This window comes from Nycticebus coucang, chromosome 2 (genome assembly GCF_027406575.1).
Source record: "Nycticebus coucang isolate mNycCou1 chromosome 2, mNycCou1.pri, whole genome shotgun sequence".
NCBI lineage: Eukaryota > Metazoa > Chordata > Mammalia > Primates > Lorisidae > Nycticebus > Nycticebus coucang.
Window position 1 is genome coordinate 79,051,880 of NC_069781.1, and position 19,336 is coordinate 79,071,215.

Here is a 19,336-nt window from a genome sequence, read left to right on the forward strand (position 1 = left end):
ATCAAGGGCTGCGGTGCCAAACTGCACAGGTGCAAATCCATTTTTACCATTTGGTATCTGTGTGACCTCACACAGATGACCTAATCTCAATCTCTCATCTGTGCAAAAGGGCTATCAAACTGTGAAATTAGATAATAGATGTATGAAATAGCCGAACCCGGTGCCTGCTGCCTTGCTCCTAGTCTCCTCAGGATGGACTTTATCCTGCTTGTAATTCTGCTTCAAAAGTAACGTCTACACATGTCACTGTCATTACTGGCTCCAGGAAATGCACGGCAGAGGCTTCTGCTGAAGGTGCACAGCTCCTAACGTCACTGTGAACCCTTCGAGTGAGTGGCCTTTCTTACTGGATGACCAACCATCCTGGTTTGCCTGGGACTGAAAAGTTTCCTGGGAAGTCAGGCTCTAAGTCTTAAAGCTGGAAAATTCCCGGGGACTTTGCCAAGTTGGCAAAGTCTTCAGTTTCCAGATGAAAAGGGCAGGGAGAAGCCATGAGGTTGAAGCTGTCTCCAGTGGGAACCACCCGCATGAGCAAGGCATCCACTGAACTAGCGTCCAATGGCCATTTTCCCTTAGCACAGTGGTTCTCAACCTGTAGGTCGCGACCCCTTTGTAACAATGAAAATACATCCTGCATATCAGGTATTTACATTACGATTCATAATAGTAGCAAAATTACAGTTATGAAGTAGCAACGAAAATAATTGTATGGTTGGGGGTCACCACAACATGAGGAACTGTATTAAAAGGGTCGTGGCATTCGGAGGCATTAGGAAGTTGAGAACCACTGCCTTAGCACCACATTCAAGCCAAAAGAAGAAGCGGCCTACCTCACTACCCCTGCACACTTTGCTCCAGACATTAGAATGTGGAGAACCTTCTCCTAAATCAGTGGCTCTCCATTGTGAGAATCACCCCAAGACGAAAGAGGGAAGGGGAAGGAAGGGAGAAAGGGAAGAGAGATGCCAATGCCTAGGCACCATTGCTAAAAAAAATTCTGATTTTGTTGGCCCGGGGTGGGGCCCCAGCCCCGGTATTTTGTGAAAGTCCTTTAGATCAGTAGTCTCCAACCTTTTTGGCACCAGGTTTCATGGAAGACAATATTTCCGTGGACCGGGAAGGGGGATGGTTTTGGGATGAGTCTGCAAGCAATAGATTTATTATGGCTTTGTGCAGTTAAACCTCTTTGCTAATGAGACCCTGTATTTGCAATTGCTCCCGAGCGCTAGTATCACCACCTCAGATAATCGGGCATTAGACTCTCACCAAGAGCACACAACCTACATGGCTCAAGTGCACAGTTTAGGGTCCGTGCTTCTATGAGAATCTAATGCCACCACTGATCTGACAGGAGGCAGAGCTCAGGTGCTGGTACCAGCGATGGGGAGCATCAGACGGAAAAACAGATGGCGCTTCGCTTGCTCTCATACCTCTCTCGCACCTCTTGCTGTATGGCCCAGTTCCTAACAGGCCATGGCCAGGTACTAGTCCGTGGGAATTGGGGGACCACAGCTTTAGGTGATTCTAATATGCAGTCCAGGGTTGAAAATTACTAACTTAGGTTACAAATTAAAGTCAACAACAGGTGCAAATTGACTTCTATTTTCCTAATTGACAAATTTAAAATTTCCTGATCTGGGTTTCAGCTGTAATACTAACAAGCTGTGTTACTAACTTGCCCTGTTAGTAACATGTGTGATGCTTTATTGAGTGGATTTGTCCACACTAGGATTTTCGTTTGAAGATAATTTGAGATGATTGAGTGTTCTCTTGGTTTTTTTCATTTTCTTCTGTGGGGGCAATGTATAATATTTCTGTACTGCTTAGCTCAAGTAAAGTGTGAGAAAATTCAAAGCTTAATTTGAGTGAAGGGAGAACAGTGATATTTCTGATGAGAAAAAACTAGGCCTCCTTCTTTTGTAGCAATTTTTGCTGGAATCAAGGAAGAACTGAGCCCTGCTTTGGTAGCTGGGTGGGGAAGACTAGTCCTCAAGATGCTCAAGAAGGCTGAGTGGGCTCTGGGCTGGGTTGGGTGGAGAAAGGCAAATTGAGTGGTACTTAGAGCTTTGGGAATATAGGTAAATGCTCCCTGTGGAATCATGAGTCAGGTGGCAAGCTCTGGCTGTACATCAGCCAGGAATCTAGAGGAAGCAAGCTTCAAATGTTGCGCTGAATGTTATCTAAGACTAAGAAAACATGAGCTCTCAAGCCATGGAAAGCCAGGAAGGAAGTGTAAATGTATTCTAAGGGAAAGAAGGCAGTCTAAAAAGGCTATTCACTGTATGAGTCCACCTGTGTGACATTCTGGAAAAGGCATGTCTTCAAATGTAAATTTCTACACACCATTGACAAAAAGTTGAGTTTTCTCTTATAATACATGTTTATTATGGAAATACTACAAGGAAAGGAGAGGAAAAGTATCTGCAATTCTACCACTTCAGAGATAAATAAACTTATTAATGGTTTAATGTAGATCCTTCTTTTGTTTCCCTGTGCACGCACATAGAAACATACACACGTATATTTTTCTACAAAAATACACCAAATATTCTTTATTGATAAAGTGATTTTTGCATTTATTAAAATACTATTAGATTTTTGTATGGATTTTCTATGATTACCCTATCATTTAATGATTAATATTTTTTCCAATTCATTATTCTTTTAGCTACTTCATTGAATATCCTTTTGGCTAATGGTTAAGAAATAAAATAGCTGGGTCCAAAGCTGAATAATATTTTAAAGACTATTAAGCATTATTGCCCAATAACCCTACCAAGCTGTATCCATTTACACTGGCACCTTGCTGGTTCTGGAACTTCTCCTTCCCCAACCAACCTTTGCTAGTTGACAGCCCCAAATGGTATCCCACATTGTTGGGACTACTCCTTGGCCACAGGGAGAGTGAACATTTGTTCAAATGTTTATTGACTATTAGTATTTTTCTCTGGAAATTGCTTGCTCATTACCTGTCACACGTTTTTCCATGTGGTTCCTCTTTTTCTTTTTGACTTACAAGAACATTTTTTAAACTTCAGTTAGCCCTGCCATATCCAGTGTATGAATGTTTCTCCCTCTGTTTTTACTCTGTAGTGGCGTTTTAGAAATCATCCGATGTGTCTATAGTCATGCCACCCTGAACACGCCCGACCTCATCTGATCTTGGAAGCTAAGCAGGGTTGGGCCTGGTTAGTACTTGGATGGGAGAAACCATCTGATGCCAGTGTTTTCTGGCATTTCTTGTTTAGTATACCTGTCACTGATGAAGTATTATAGTTCACTTGCCTTAAGGAGTTCTTAAAAGGAGAGTTGTAGTTCCAAAGTCCTCTCCAAAGAACACTGTGATCATCCAGTGGAAACATCTGTGTAATTGAAATAGCCTTAATGTCTCTGTTGCACACTTTAAGAACTATAAAGAGCGCAGTTAATTTTACTTGATTGTCGGCCTCTTATTAATCTTGGCACATTTTAATTTAGAGGCAAGCATATCCAAGCCAACTCACAATTTACTGTTCAGTTGGCTCCAAGTGATTGAGGTGGAGGTTTTTTTTTTTTTTAATCCAGCTAAAAATCCTTGTCTCTCTATCACTAAATTGTGACATCTTATCTCTCAAACTTAACAGTATCCAATGGTTCTATCTCTAGTTATGTAGTCCAGCTGGGGACCCAAGGTATGCAAAGTGCATGTTTTAGAACAAAGGGGTGTTTTTCTCTAGCCAGTCAATAAAAGTGATTTTTTTTTTCAGCTATAAAAGGACAAAAGGCTTTGAAATGATCCCACTGGGCAGGGTTTCCTAGACTTGTTCTTTTGGCATTTGGCCATGGAACTAACTCAGAGTCTTCCAGACTTCTTCCATTTTTGTAGCACTGTGAAGATTTCACCAGACAAGACTGGACTCACTTCCCGGTGTGCTAATGCCCAGAGTCCTCTCAGTGTAGAGGGGCCCACACTGAGACATCTAACAGAGTCATCAGCAGACTGTTGATCCGTATAGACAAAGAACTAAAAACTTGAACCTTTGCTCTTTTGATTGCCCCCTCTGGGTTACACGTTTTCCTCCTTGAGAAATATTTGACACTGGAAATGTAACAAGTACAGTAAATGCTCATAGCTTCAGTCAGAAGTTAATAAAAGTGTTTAGCTTAACTAAGGTATCCATTGCGACCTCAGGTCTGCCTTGTTGATTTTCCATGGTTCACAGTCCCAGGATGACTGTTGTCCATTCTTATTGCCCTGTAGTGAGAAGGATTGGTCCATGCCCTGGACTCAGACTGCTGTCTTAAGACATTTCTATTGCTAAAGTTAGAGGATGTTAATTGCATGAATAACCGAGAACAGTTTCTTAAAGCGTGTATTGAAGAATCAGCATCGTACAGGTACTTTAGGTGAATTATCAACAAGAGCAACAGCAGCAGCTTGTGACGTCCCAGGCACTGTTCTAAACGCCTAGGCAGATGTAGTCACTCCATTCTGATAGAGGGGATTGTTGTTCCTGTGCTACACACAGGTGTGTATAGAAAACAAAAGCAAGCGGCTGCGCCGGGATTTCGACCTGACAAATCTGACTCCAGAGCCTGCCTTCTTAATTTCTTTAAACCAATAGAACAATACTGCGAAATTGGTGACTGTGTCCACATTCTACAGATGAGTGTATTCATGTTTCTCTGATTCATGTCAGGGAGCTCATACAGCTGGGCGATAGACGGATGCTGCAGTGGCCTGCCACATGTTCTTCTGCTTCCCCGTTGCCCAGGAAGCCGCCAGTGAGACTGGCAGGACGCAATGAGAAGTGCCTCTGACTTACTCTGTGTACAGAGCTAGAGCATGCAGCTTGTCGGTGCATTCCTGCCTCAGGGACTTCGCACGTGCTGCCCCTCAGCTTGGAACATTGCATCCTCAGATCTTGGCACAGCCAACTCCTCCTCAGCTGTGAGCTCAGATGTCATCACCTCCATGGGGCTGGCCCTAACTACCCGCATTGGTCACCACATGACCTATCACCACTAAGTGGGTGGCTTAAACAGCAGAAATGTTTTCTCTCCTAGCTATGCAGGCCAGAAGTCTAAAACCAAGGTGTTGGCAGGGCTGTTCTTCCACTAACTGTGCCGGGGAGGGCCCTTCTTTGCCCCACTCAGCTCCTGGTGGCTCCACATGCCCCGTAGTTATGACAGTAGACCTCCACGCTGCCTTGTCCGCACAGCTGCTCCCTGTAGTTCTCGTCCTCTGTGTCTTCTCCTCTTCCTATAAGAACACTTGTCCTTGGGTTTGCACCTGTGGCTCAAGCGGCTACGGCGCCAGCCACATATACCTGAGCTGGTGGTTCGAATCCAGCCTGGGCCCGCCAAACAACAATGCCTGCAACCAAAAAATAGCCGGGCATTGTGGCAGGCGCCTGTAGTCCCAGCTACTTGGGAGGCGGAGGCAGGAGACTCGCTCGAGCCAAGGAGTTGGAGGTTGCTATGAGCTGTGATGCCACAGCACTCTACCCAGGGCGACAGCTTGAGGCTCTGTCTCAAAAAAAAAAAAAAAAAACACTTGTCATTGGATTTAGGGCCCACCTAGATAATCCAGATGACACTGGTATAATCTCATCTCCAGATCTCTAGTTTGATTACACCTACAAAGACTCTTTCCCCAAATAAAGTCATATTCGCAGGTTCTGGGTGGACATTATCTTTTGGGAATGGAGGCCCAGCATTCAACCTTAAGTAAAGCCACCTTTGTTGCTGTTACACTCTGTGACATCATCACCCACTTTATTTTCTTCAAAGCCCTTGTCCTTGTTCGATACATCTTGTTCTGTCTACTTTTCTTTTGCTTGTCTCCACCTACTTAAATTCAAACTTAATGAATAAAGAGCTGTCTTTCTCACTGCTAGATCCCTGATGTAGAATGATGCTTGGTATATTGTAGCCATCACTGAATATTTGCCAAGTAAATGAATGAAATCACTGGACTAATATGATGCCAGCTGGCTCTTTGATCCCTTCAACAATTTCCATTTTTTTAGTTTTTGTTATTTAATGTTATTTGGATTTCACTCACAGAAATGTAGATGTATTATGGGATGTATATTTGGCCTAATGAGTAAATGTATCCAGTCACTTCCACATATTACAACATTCAATTGCTAACTGGTCTTCTTGGCTCATTTAGCTTTTACTTTGGCCCTGAAAATGAATTCTCAGCAGTTTTCCTTTCTCCCTTAGGCTCTGACCATCTCCGAGAGAAGGATGGTCTCTGGGCCGTCTTGGTCTGGCTCTCCATTATCGCAGCCCGGAAGCAGAGTGTGGAAGAAATCGTCCGAGATCACTGGGCCAAATTTGGCCGCCACTACTATTGCAGGTGAGGTTAAGGGAAAGAATCCCTGGATGGACCCTGGGGAACTACTCTTAGGGGAGTAGTTTCTAAAACCGATGGGCTACAACCTTAAAAAGAAATAGTCTTTGGGCAGTGCCTGTGGCTCAAAGGTGTAGGGCCCTGGCCCCATATGCCGGAGGTGGTGGGTTCAAACCCAGCCCCGGCCAAAACTGCAAAAAAAAAAAAAAAAAAAAAAATCATCTTTCAGGAAGATCTGAGGAAGACAGAGGCTGGAGCCAGGTCACCCCTGATAGGTGGTTGGGGGTGACATCAGGGGCTACCAAGCTGGAAAGCACAAATTTCCTTGGCGACATCCCTCTGAAATCTTTTCATCACCCGCCTATATGGTGGGTAACCATCCTAAGAGGAAATCTGAACTGCAAGGCTTTGAGAAGTGAACTGTGGTGGCTGGGAGAGTTGTGCAGTCAAACCGGAGGCATTTCTTGTTGGTTTTCTACCCATCCTTACCAAGGAAGTGGGGCAGACATAGACACTGTGACAGTCGGGTGCTTTTGTAATCCTTTCCCTGCCTTTGTCTTATCTCCTCACTGATGAGCAAACAATATCCGAGATGCAAAAGTAGACAGACATCCACTGAGGTCCATGTGGTTCATGAGCCTCAAGCTTTTGTCTGATCAAAGGAGGCACAGAAAAGGAGAATGTTACCTGGGTAGGAAGAAGAGGAAAGGTCAGTGGGTGGGAGCTTAGGGTTGGGGGTTCCTATCACTTTCTTGTTGTGAGAAAGAACTTCTTGAAGTGAGAGTTAGAGTATTTTGAATGCACAGATACCTATTAGATATGTGAACATACCTAGTACCGAGCCCTAGTACCGCATGGTCTAGGGGTCGAGGAGGAAACTGTTAACTGTGGGGAGTTTGAGGGTGGGGCAAGGGAATCCTTGGGTCATCTCAGAGTAATACAAGCAGAGACTGCCGCTCATTTTTGCTTTGTTTGTGAATAGTGAACTACTTTGGATGTTCGCTTATATTTCAAAAGCTTAAGGGACAGAAAGAGCTTTAGAATTCCCTTATAAGGTGATTGTTTTTTTCCCTCAAGAAGTCATTTACTTAGATAAATATCAGAGAATAAAGAAGTCTGTGATAGTACTCATTAAAATCAAAGAGAATGCAACCTTCTGGGAAATGTAGACAACATCATAATTCCTGTTTAGTCAAGAAACTACCTCCAATTATCCACTGTATTATTTAGATAAGGGTTCTCAATGCAGGTAACTTAAAAAAAGGGCTCTCGGTGCAGGTAGGAACTTGTTTTACTCTTCATTATTTCTAACAAGTGCCCAAACTCTCTGATTCTTGTGTGTGTGTGTGTGTGTGTGTGTGTGTTTTGCATACCAAAGTCTAATCGGCACATTAAATCCTTATATAAGGCCTTCCAAAAAGTCTAACTTGATCAAATATATTACAGTTGCCATCCTCTGGCTTAGGGAGATTACTTTGAGTCAGAGATGTGTTTCTAATAATTTGTGGAAAGATCATCTAGGTTTCTGCTGGTGTTTAGAAGAATTGGTATTATGATAAGTGTATTTATAATATGGTTTATTTTTTTGTGGCCCGGAGCTTACATGATAATTACTTTCTCATAACAAATACCATATTAGAGAATAATATGCGATAGAGATTTAATTACTTATGGGACACTGAATGATGTGTCAAATTTCAGTCCAAAAAGATCGCAGAGATAGAAAGGGGGGCTGGGATAGGTAGAGTAAAAGGTCTACATCTCCTTCAACTCCCAGAAACTGGCACGTTGAAAGGTGCTTGTGAAATGAAATTATTTCTAGCTTGACAATTCTCTTGGCAGGGAGAGGATTAAACAGTTTCGGTTTAACTAATACTGAGCCCGAAGTCCTATCTGAGAAAATCTCCCAGATGAATTTCCTTGTAGGAGTAGACGCTAGCAGGAACTCTCCATTTAAAGGTTTCTTTTCTTCTGGCAGGGGGTGATGGTGATCAGAAGGGGAATTTGGAGTGAAAGGTGGTGCTAGATCCCACGTGTGTCTGCAGGTGAACATTTGGGGAGGCTTGTCTGATGACCTCAGCCACAGAGTGGACAAGTCTGTCACGTTAGTGGATTTTCCCAACTTCTAAATCTCTTTCAGTCCCTCCGACTCTCCCCTAGATCCTTCTCTGTCTGTCTGCCCCTATTGCTTGGTTAGGACTTCACCTTCCCCAAATGGCTATCTCATCTCAGAACATGTGCACTCTGCAAAAGTATGTTCTGAGGAGGTTCCTTGATTTTATTTTACTTTATTTAATTTTTTTCCCCTTTTTTGGTACAGGCAGGCTCTCACTATGTTGCCTAGGTTGGTCTCCAATGGCTGGTCTCAAGGATCTTCCCACCTTGGCTTCTCAAACTGCTGAGATTAGAGGTGTGGGTTATCACACCTGGTCTTGGATGCCTCTTATTTATTTATTTATTTTTTTTTTTTTGAGACAGAGCCTCAAGCTGTTGCCCTGGGTAGAGTGCTGTAGCATCACAGCTCACAGCAGCCTCCAGCTCCTGGGCTCAAGCGATTCTCCTGCCTCCGCCTCCCAAGTAGCTGGGACTACAGGCGCCCGCCACAACACCTGGCTATTTTTGTTGTTGTTGCTATTGTTGCAGCCGTCATTGTTGTTTGGCGGGCCTGGGCTGGATTCAAACCCGCCAGCTCAGGTGTATGTGGCTGGCGCCTTAGCCGCTTAAGCCACAGGTGCTGAGCCACTTTATTTAATTTTAATTAATTATTTTATTTCTTTCCTGAGGCTGGGGAAAAAGCACCTTGTGTAGGAGGAGGAGAATTACAGAAAGGGATATAGATGCAGGGGACCCATTGCTTGAGAAGGCCTCATTCCATGTTTTCCATCTTGCCCAGTACCCTGATGTTTATTGGCTGTCTTAAGAGATCTTAGGTGGAAAAAGCATTAATGGCTATTGGCCTTCTTTCAGCTAGCTCTGAGAACTCTCATCCTTTCTCTGTGCTGCAGGAAGCCCAAATGTGAGACCCCTCCACTACCGCTGGGGCGCAGCTGCCTCTCCCAGGGGCTCCTCCTTACCCTGACCCTCCTGGGATGGCCTGGCACTGGGCCAGCTGCTTGGTATGCATTATTGTATTTTAAACCCCACCAGAACAAATGCAGTGAATGCCATTTTTAATCTTTCTTTCATTCTAATCACCCTCCCGCCCTGTGTGACTACATTTGATGCACTTGGCTAGGAGAACTTTTAAAAATGGAACAAATGTGACATTTCTCCCAAATTTCCGAGAGAGTTTGGTAGTGTGTTCCGTTTCCTTCCTCCCTCTCTTTGCCTGCCTTGCTTTCTTTCCTTCTTTTCCTTCCTCCCACCTTTCCTTCCATACTTACATAGCACTTACGATAAGCCAGAAGTAGCAGAGAGCAGGACAGCTAAGGTCTCTGCCCTCCTGGAGCTCCCATTCTGGTGGGCAAAGACAGATAGTAGACAGATAGATACACGGACAAGATAAATACAGATTGGGATAACTACCACAGAAAAACGAAAGGGCGATGAGAGGGGCAGGGAGGAGAGCTACCTTAGATGGTCAGAGAAGGTTACTTTCTGGAGGTGAAAGTGGGTTTGAAAATTGAAGGCGGAGAATCAGCCAACTGATTGAATAGCTGTAGGAAGAACGCATGAGGTACATGGAACACAGCAAGGGCAGAAGGCCGAGGCAGGAAAGGGTAAGTGTCAGTGAGCACAGGAGAAGAGGCCGGCATGGCCGCAGCAGGTGAGCAAGGCGGGAAAGCAGAGCAAAGTCAAGTCCCTATGGCGGGTGGAGCGGATCCCACGGGCCTGATGCACCGTGGTTAGTAAGACTTCGAGTTTCCTTCTCAACGTGATGGGTGTTTTTCTCGTGATGCAGGAAAGGAGCGACATGATTTAATTTTCACAAGACCACTGTGGATGCTGTGGGGAGGGTGGATGACATACGCCAGGTGGGAGGGGGAAGCTGTTGAGGGTGCTTTTCTGTGCCGTCCTTCCCTGAAAACAGAAGCGATGATGAAATGACACTGAGAGAACCACCCAGTTGTTGGTCCTCTGATTGGGATTTTTGTTCATCCTGTGTCCTGCCCTCCCTCACCAGGTTTGACTATGTGGGGCTGGAGCCCAAGACAACATATTATGTCATGAGGGACCTGGAGGCCCTGGTCACAGGCAAGTCCTTCGTCGGCCAGCAGTTTGCTGTGGGGAGCCATGTCTACAGCGTGGCAAAGACAGATTGCTTTGAGTACGTGGACCCTGTGGATGGCACCGTGACCAAGAAACAGGTACTCACTGGGGAGGCACGAAAGCAGGTTATTAGAACCAGTGGCCAAAGTGTCTAGAATTGGAGATATCTTTAGGGAGGATTTGTTCTGAGACTTTCATTTTAGAGATAAGAACTCTACAGCCAGCAAAGAGGAAAGCCCTTGGTGAAGGTTACTGAGCTAGTTAGTGGCAGAGAGAGGATTAGGAGAAAAGGAGATTGTTGTTCATTTTCCCAGATTCCAGGGCCCAAGTGACATTTTCATTGGCAGGTGGCCCTGAGTCACACTGAAGCTTCTCTGTGGGTCTGGATTTGGCTCAGTGAGTGTGATGAGAGACTAGTTAATACCCAGTGACATCCTCATTGTCAGCAAGTCACAGATGGTTCTCTTGTCACAGCTGGTCTTTTTGGGTACAAGGGAATCCCTGTACCATGTGGGCTGCTGATGTTAGCAGGTATCAGCATCCAACTCCAGCAATAGTGAGGTCTGGGGCATATTGCAGGTCACGTTGTGCAAAATGAGCATCAGTTTTCAAACTATCGGTACCAAAAAGACACATTTGAATTGTACTGGTCTAGTTTTGTTTTGTTTTGTGTTCTTTTATTTTTTGAGACAGAGTCTCACTTTGTGGCCCTTGGTAGAGTGCTGTGGCATCACAGCTCACAGCTCACAGCAACCTCCAACTCTTGGGCTTAAGCAATTCTCTTTCCTCAGCCTCCCAAGTAGCTGGGACTACAGGTGCCTGCCACAACACCCAGCTATTTTTTGTTGCAGTTGTCATTGTGGTTTAGCTGGCCAGGTTTGAACATGCCACCCTCTGTGTATGTGGCTTGCTCTGTAACCACTGTGCTACAGGAGCCAAGCTGTGATCTAGTATTATTATTAAAATATTCAAAGCACCTTGGTGTGTTCATTAATGGATATTTATTGAGAGCCTACCAATTCCATAAGTTGTTTTTCTCATGGTGCAGTTTTTAAAACATAAGCATATAACAGCTTTATTGAGATATAATCCATATACCTTTTACTTCACCTGTTTAAAGGTGACATTATCATTGGCCGGTGACCCTGAGTCACACTGGAGCTTCTCTGTGGGTCTGGATTTGGCTCAGTGAGTGTGATGAGAGACCAGTTCACACATCACACTCAGTGACATTAGAAACACTTCAGTATATTTACAGAGTTTTGCGGTCATCACCACAATCCATTTCAGGACATTTAATTGCCCCTCAAAAGAAACCCTATGTTCTTTGGCGTCGTTGTTCTTCTAACACCCCTCTAACCCCCAGCCCCTGGCAAGCCCCGATCTAATTTCTGTTTCTATGGATTTGTCTACTGTAGATATTTCCTATAAACGGAATCATATAATCTGTGGTCATTTGTGACTAGCTTTTTCACGCAGTGTGATGTTTTCAGGTCCGTCCATGTTGTACCATATATCAGCACGCCTTTCCTTTTTTTTTTTTTTATTGTTGGGGATTCATTGAGGGTACAATAAGCCAGTTACACTGATTGCAATAGTTAGGTAAAGTCCCTCTTGCAATCATGTCTTGCCCCCATAAAGTGTGACACACACTAAGGCCCCACCCCCCTCCCTCTATCCCTCTTTCTGCTCCTCCCCCCATAACCTTAATTGTCATTAATTGTCCTCATATCAAGATTGAGTACATAGGATTCATGCTTCTCCATTCTTGTGATGCTTTACTAAGAATAATGTCTTCCACTTCCATCCAGGTTAATACGAAGGATGTAAAGTCTCCAACGCCTTTCCTTTTAATGCCAAACTACGTTCCATTGCACAGATATAGCACATTTTGTTTACCTCTTCATCAGCTGATGGACATTTGGGTTATTTCCATTTGGGGTTTATTATGAATAATGCTTCTGTAGACATCATATACTAGTTTTTGTGCAGACACAGGTTTTCAGTTCTCTTGGGTATATACCCAGGAGTAGAATTGCTGGGGCCAATGGCAACTCTGTTTAACCCTTAAAGGAACTGCCATACCATCCTTAGAAGTAATTGCCTCCCATTTCACATCCGTGCCAGCAGGGTGAGAGGGTTCCATTTTTCCCACACCTTTGCTAAGACTTGTTACTAGGGGCTATGGTTTGGATACTTGGCTCCTCCAAAGTTCATCCTGAAGTTCCATTCCCAGTGTTGGAAGTGGGACCTGGTGGGAGGCATTTCTGTCACAGGGGTTGACCCCTTATGAATAGCTTCACACCCTCAGCATGATGACCATTGAGTTCTCACTTTGGTAGTTTTCACACGAGAGCTAGTTGTTTAGTCCCCTCCCCCCAACCCCAGCTGAACACTTATTATTTCTTTGTGTTAGGAACATTCCAAAATTCTACTCTTTTAATTATTTTTTAATTAATGAATTAAATGTTGACATATAACTTTCTATTTTATTTTTTAAATTTCTTTTATAAAATCATAACTGTGTACATTAATGCATTTATGGGGTACAATGTGCTGATTTGATATACAATGTGGAAAGCTTACGTCAAACACATTAGCATAACCATCACCTCACTTATTTGCCATGGTAAGATATTTATACTCTACTCTTAATAGTTTTAAAATGTACTGTTGCACTGTGCACTATGGATGAAGATTAGACTCTCTCGCCCTTTCTCTCCCCATATGACATGCCTGCTCCTCCTCCTCCTCGCACCACAACCGGAAGCTCCTTGAGTCTTCCCCAGAAGCAGATGCTGGGGCCATGCTTCTTGTTCAGTCCAGAGAACTGCAGGTTGAATATATTAATACTTTTTTTCCTTTATAAGTTACCCAGCCTCTAGTATTCCTTTATAGTAATGCAAAACAAACTAATGCATTATGTCTTTTTTATTTTAAGATACTGTTATTTTAAAGCAACCTACTACATTATGGGTTATTTTTTAATTAATATAGAAGGATATTCTATCTCCATAAGAATAAACAGAAGTATGTCTGTTAGCAAAGCCCATGGGAACCCTAATACTGAAAGTCGCTGCTTGCTCTGCAGCCTGCTATGGTCCTCAGCATTCTGTTGCACTGGAGTCACAGACACAGGTTTGAAGGCTGGCTTTGTCACTGCCTAGCATTGTGACTTTGGGCATGTTACTTAACAACTTAACTTCTCTGAACTGCAGCTGGGAGAGGGCTGGTGATATTTACCATATATAGGATAATGGAGAAGGTTTGAGGAGAAAACCCGGGTACCTTGGCTGACACCTAATTGATGCTCAAGAAATATCAGTTCCCTACCCTCCCACTTACCAGCAAAGGATAAATCTCTTATTCTCTCAAACAAATATATAAATATTAAAAAATAGTCTTCAGTGTGTTACTGGACAAAGAGGGTCGGCTGCCTGTCACTGTCAGCCAATATGCAGAGACAGGGACGGGTTCACCACACTTTGTCAGAAGGCCAGCAATTCTGGAGAACAGGGAGAGGACCCTCTCCAAGACCATTCTGTTCTTCCATCTCTAAAACCACAGTTTTATACGTGAAAGTTCAAAGCAAAGACTATGTTAACCCTTATCTCCTTAACTTAAACAATAATTGGCATAACCCATGACCCATAATAAACAATAATCAGAACAACCCATGACCCAAAACAACATTCCAATTCAAAAGTTAATCTCCTAAATCAATTGCCCTAAACTACTCAAGGTACAGCGCTTTTAGGTTAAACCTGAATTTACAAAACAGCAAGAATGAGAGACATGAGATAGGACCTAAACTGACCAGACCAGCTGTGTCACCTGAGCCCTAGCCTGCCTGACTCCATCTTATTCTCATATGCTCTCAAGTACACCATCAGGGTTAGAAAACATTTTTCTGTTGTTATGTTAAAAGAGCATCCTTAAGAAAGAAAGATCTTGGCATTTAATGAGTCACATATGATAAGAAAAGCAGAAAAATAAATGCAACTATGCAGAGTGTCATGTGAAGATATGAAAAGATGTCTTCACTTTCTGAGTCATCTGTGAGCTGATTCAAACTCGCATTTCTCTGTCTTCCCCTGGCTCCCCCCCACAACACATACCACTGCTTCAGAAAGGAAAAGGTTTTTTAAGGTGGCTTAGTCTCCTTTTTGTCCTTGACTTGAGCTCAGAGTCAGGAAGCAGACTGGGGGTGGGGGAAGAGCTGTCTCTAGAGATAAAGTAGATATGCCTTTCTACCCAAAATGAAATAAAAATCCTGTCCTGGGGACAACCACACCTCAACCCCCTTTAATTCCGCTGCTGTGAAAATGTTCGCTGAAGCCTGTCCTGCCTGTGAGACCCTGTGCGGTCACTCAAGGAGCAGGAGGAAAGGCTGGAAGGTCTCAGCCCTGCTGTGAAATCCTGGGTACCTTTCTGGCCTTGCTGCGGCTGCTCAGGTTCCGTGGGATTTGCTGTAACTACCCCCAAGTGTCTGATATGTTTGTGACCTTAGGTGCCGAAAGAGAAGCTGTTGTGTGTTTTCCCACAAACAGGGCCCAAGAGAGACTCTGTTTGATTTAGAAATAGCAACTTAATGAGGCTCAGTTCAACAACTGCACTTCTTCCTTCTCTCTCCCCATGAGGAAATGTCCCTGTTTATTTTCAAGTAAAATCTAGTCACATGAATGACTGATGCCAGTCCCCTTAAATATGAGTGGGAAAAACTAGCCAATAGCTACTGTGAGGGTAGGGGATCAAATCGCTGATTAATAGATTAATAAGTTCTCGATTCACGCCTTGTAAAGAGATGGGGAAAATGAGGGAAGGGTAGGGAAGAGTGGCTGACTCTTTCTCAAGGGTGAATTCATTGTGCAAACGTCAGGGGTTCCCATGGTGCTGGCTGTTCTCTCTCTTCCCTCCACCATTAATATCCTGAGGAACATTATCAATACCAAGGTTGTAATCCCTTCCCCATTTCTTACCTGTGATTCAAGTCCCGAAATCTCCACATCAGTGCTGGTATTTATACCCCAGTGCTGATAGAAGGAATACTCCCATCCCGGTGTTGTGAGTGACGGACAGTATAACAGAAATGGGCCCACTCTGACAGTTTGTCCCGTGATGCTGGACAGCAGTCCAGAACTATGGCCTCTATTTTGAAAATTAGCTTTGAAAATGCAATACTTTGACACTTCAGGAATAAAATTTTAGCAATTGAGTCTCTTTTGCCAGCTCCTCCTCTAACAAGCTCAAAGCATATGAAATTCTGCCAGTGCTAAAGTTATTTGCAAGTAACAGTTCAGCTAACATTAAAAACCTGATGTAAATAAATGCATACCAGTTAGCTGATGTGGAAAAGCAAATCCAATTTAGGTCAGGCTCGCTCTGAGCTTAGTAATGCCTCTTCAAGTTATGCAGCTGTGTGGAAACATTTTAATATTGTCCTCAACCTGGAGAGAAAAAGAACCATTTGAAATTAGTTCAGACAGCATACTTTGAAGACTGATTCTGAAGTCAGCTTGCTTGTAGAGTTGTAAATGTGCAGGAAGGTGTCTGCATTTTTAATTTCTGTATTTAGAAATAATAAAGTAAGTTAGTAATCATGAAGTCACATTTTAGCTCCAACATGCAGTAGTCTACCGTGTACTGTGGATCCCACCTCCATCAGCGATGCGGGGAAATTTATCCAGGCATTGTTACAGGCAGGGTTGCATAAAGGCAACCAAATGGTGTCAGTAGAGCTTGAAAACTGAGTTATTCCATCTTCAGAGCTACCTGGTCAACCTTCAACTTCAACTTTGATCTCATTTTAATCCATGAACCAGTTGAGAGACTGTACTAGTAACAATTTATTATGGTCCCTTTTGCTGGAGTGCCATTTGCTGGGATATGGTTTGTCCATTTAGAAATAGAACCTTGGAAATCATTTTCTGTTGCACTGATTAGCCCACTTCTAATAATATTTCGTTAAATCTGAAAGTTAGTATATCTGTAATAGTCCCTCTACACTGAGCTCCAGAAATGTTTAGAGAGTAGGGTGTGCATGCTTTAGCTGTAGTACAGTGTGATTCAATGTGGATTAAAACATTCCTGTTCTTTTGCAAGTTGTGATGTTGGAGAAAAAAAATCCCTGTAATAAATATGCATTCCATTCCTAACTTCATACGATGTGGTGAAAGTAGTTGAAATTTGACTCATTCATGTTTTTATCTATTCAATGAATATTTTCTGAACACCAAAACTATGCCAGTCACCTGACTGAGGTGACAATGAGGACACAACAGCATGAAGGACATTTGAGATTCTTGCCCTCTGCGTCCAGTCTAGCAGGGAAGACATATTGACATTCAACTTGTAATTACTAGAGTTTATTGGACAGTATTACAGAGAAAGAACTTATTTGGAGACGTATAGTGGGGAGGAACTAATCTGAACTAAGACTCTGGAAAGCTTTCCATGAAGAGGGGACACATGTATTCACCCAGTGCCCTGAAGAGTAAGTAAGGAGCCAGCCCAGGCGAAACTGCGTTCTCAGAGGACGGGCTTTTCTTCAATCAAATGTGGTTGTATGCTTGTTTAGCTTTCCATAAAGAGCTGCTATGTTCTGTAAGCATGCTCAGTGGGTTGTTAGAATAGCTGTGACCGTGATTCTGAACTTCAGTGCTCATTCTACCACACTAGCAGAACGTTGCGGTAAGTAAAGACGCTTGGGCTATATGTTGTACTGAATATGCCTCTCTGTAGGACATCTTGAAAACCATGGTCTAAAAAAAGGTAATTTTTAGTAGCCACTTTTCTTGGGATTTTCCTATTTGTCCTTCAAAGACCAGATACATATTCGGTGCTTCATAATGACCTGTTGGCTGATTTGAAGAGTTTCTGGTTAGTTGGGAAGTTCTCATTCTCCTGCATCTGATTAAGTGAAGTTCTGTTATAATGAATTACCTTTCTTCTGGCATAACTTGATTGCTTTAGAACTATCTTCTAAAATTAAACTATCTTAGGGTAAAATTGCCCTAAGATGGATAGTAAGAATCTAAGCAAAGTTACTTTCTACTAAGATACTGAAGTTTCTGTGTCATTAAGAGGGCGGCCTTCACCAGGAAACATCAATATGAAAAGGAAAAGCAGGGTGCTGTAGGCTTTTTTAAAAAAAGCAAAAAATAAAAAAATGAAAAGGAAAAGCTTCACACTACCACTGGAATTAAAAGAGGAAGCTACACTATTATCTGGACAATTGTCTGAATTCAGAATACCCCAGAACTTGGGTGAGTGTTACGTGAATGGGGATCGCTCTCTTTCTGGCCAAAGAAATGGGGAAGCAGAACGTGTGTGACCTGGTTCCCTGGTTCAGTTTTGATGGTTGGAATCTGGATGAAGAGGAGCTCTCACGTTTTCCCTCTCTAAGCAGCTTTCCCATCATCTACTGTGGTTTTTGCCAAGTGGGTACTTTAAAAGTGTGTTTAAAGTGTCCTTTGATCTTGATTTTGCCAGGTAGTTCTTTGTAATTGTTGGCCTGCAAGAGGCCCAGTTGGTTGGTTCTACAAAAAGGAAAGGATGAGAATTGTTCCAAAGAACAGGGCAGCTAGGTATGGCTGTGCACTGCACAGAGGTACCCAGCCTAATGGGGGAGGAGAAACTGAAGTCCGGGGCAGACAAAAGGAGGATGCTTTTCTGTAATTTGTCCATGCAGAGGGGGCAACTTTTTATAACTCTAAGGCACCTTCTGTACTAGCTGGTGTTTTATTCAACCACTGTGAACTCATGCTCACAGCTGACTCTGCAACTTCATAAGGCATAATTCTAGGTAAATTTTTTTGTAGAGAGAGTTACCTGTTCAATCCAAATCTGCGTTACAGGCTGCAGTATTTGCTTCTACAAAATATGGGTCAGATGCTGCAAAGCAACATTTTCAACTTGAAGCTTTCCAGATAAATCGTTGAAGTTTCCCATGGGAGATAATATTTGAGTTAAGATCACAGAGTCTCTCTCTTCTCTCTTCCAAGGCTGTCCTGTCTCCAGGTTTGCATGCCTGGTGTGGCCAACTAACCATGTATGTGACAGTATACCAGATTTCATGGCCATATGCTGTTTTCCCCTGGAATTCATCCTAAATCAGTATTTGACTAGGTTAGAGGCTGCCAAGTAACTGTTGGTAATGTAGAGTTCATCCTTCCCCGCCTGGCTGCAACATGTTCTATAGTCTCCAAACTAACATCTGGCAACTCTGTGTGTGTTTAGCAACTTGCAGACTTCCTTGTATTGATTTAAAAATACAGTTTTTTAAAAAAACATCCAAATCAACAGAAACCCAATATTCATTTAGCAAACATTTATCAGATACCTATATAAGACTCTGTGTCAGATTTGAGAATCTTAATGTGTAAGGTATTATTCAAACATTTCACATGAGAAGCAATATATGAACATCAATATGGTTCAACTTCAAATATAAGCCTGGAGTCAGAAGACCTAGACCGCAGTCCTAGCTTCTCTATTTACTAAATATGTTACTTTGAGCAAGATTTATTTTTTAACTGCTTGCAATTCGTCGAGGGTATAAAGAATTAGGTTACACTGATTGCATTTGTTAGGTAAAGTCCCTCTTATTTTGTGTCCCACCCCAAAGAGGTGTGCCAGACACTGTGACCTCCCATCCCCTCCCCTTCTCCCCTCTCCCTACTCCCCCATTCCCCTGCTCCCCATCTTGTATTAGATCATTTATTGCCTTCATGTTAGAATTCAGTACATTGGATTCTTGCTTCTCCATTCCTTTGAGCAAGTTTTTCT

The 19,336-nt window shown here is 43.1% G+C and overlaps 1 protein-coding gene across 1 annotated transcript in view; it reads left to right on the forward strand.

The window, feature by feature from the left end:
- The window catches only part of PGM5 (phosphoglucomutase 5), a 187,442-nt gene that overhangs the window by 128,148 nt on the left and 39,958 nt on the right, over nt 1–19,336 (forward strand). Inside the window, exons 8-9 of the mRNA XM_053574472.1 lie at nt 6,211–6,346; nt 10,464–10,647. Of these exons, the coding sequence (XP_053430447.1) occupies nt 6,211–6,346; nt 10,464–10,647 (320 nt within the window). The remainder of the gene's footprint in view (nt 1–6,210; nt 6,347–10,463; nt 10,648–19,336) is intronic.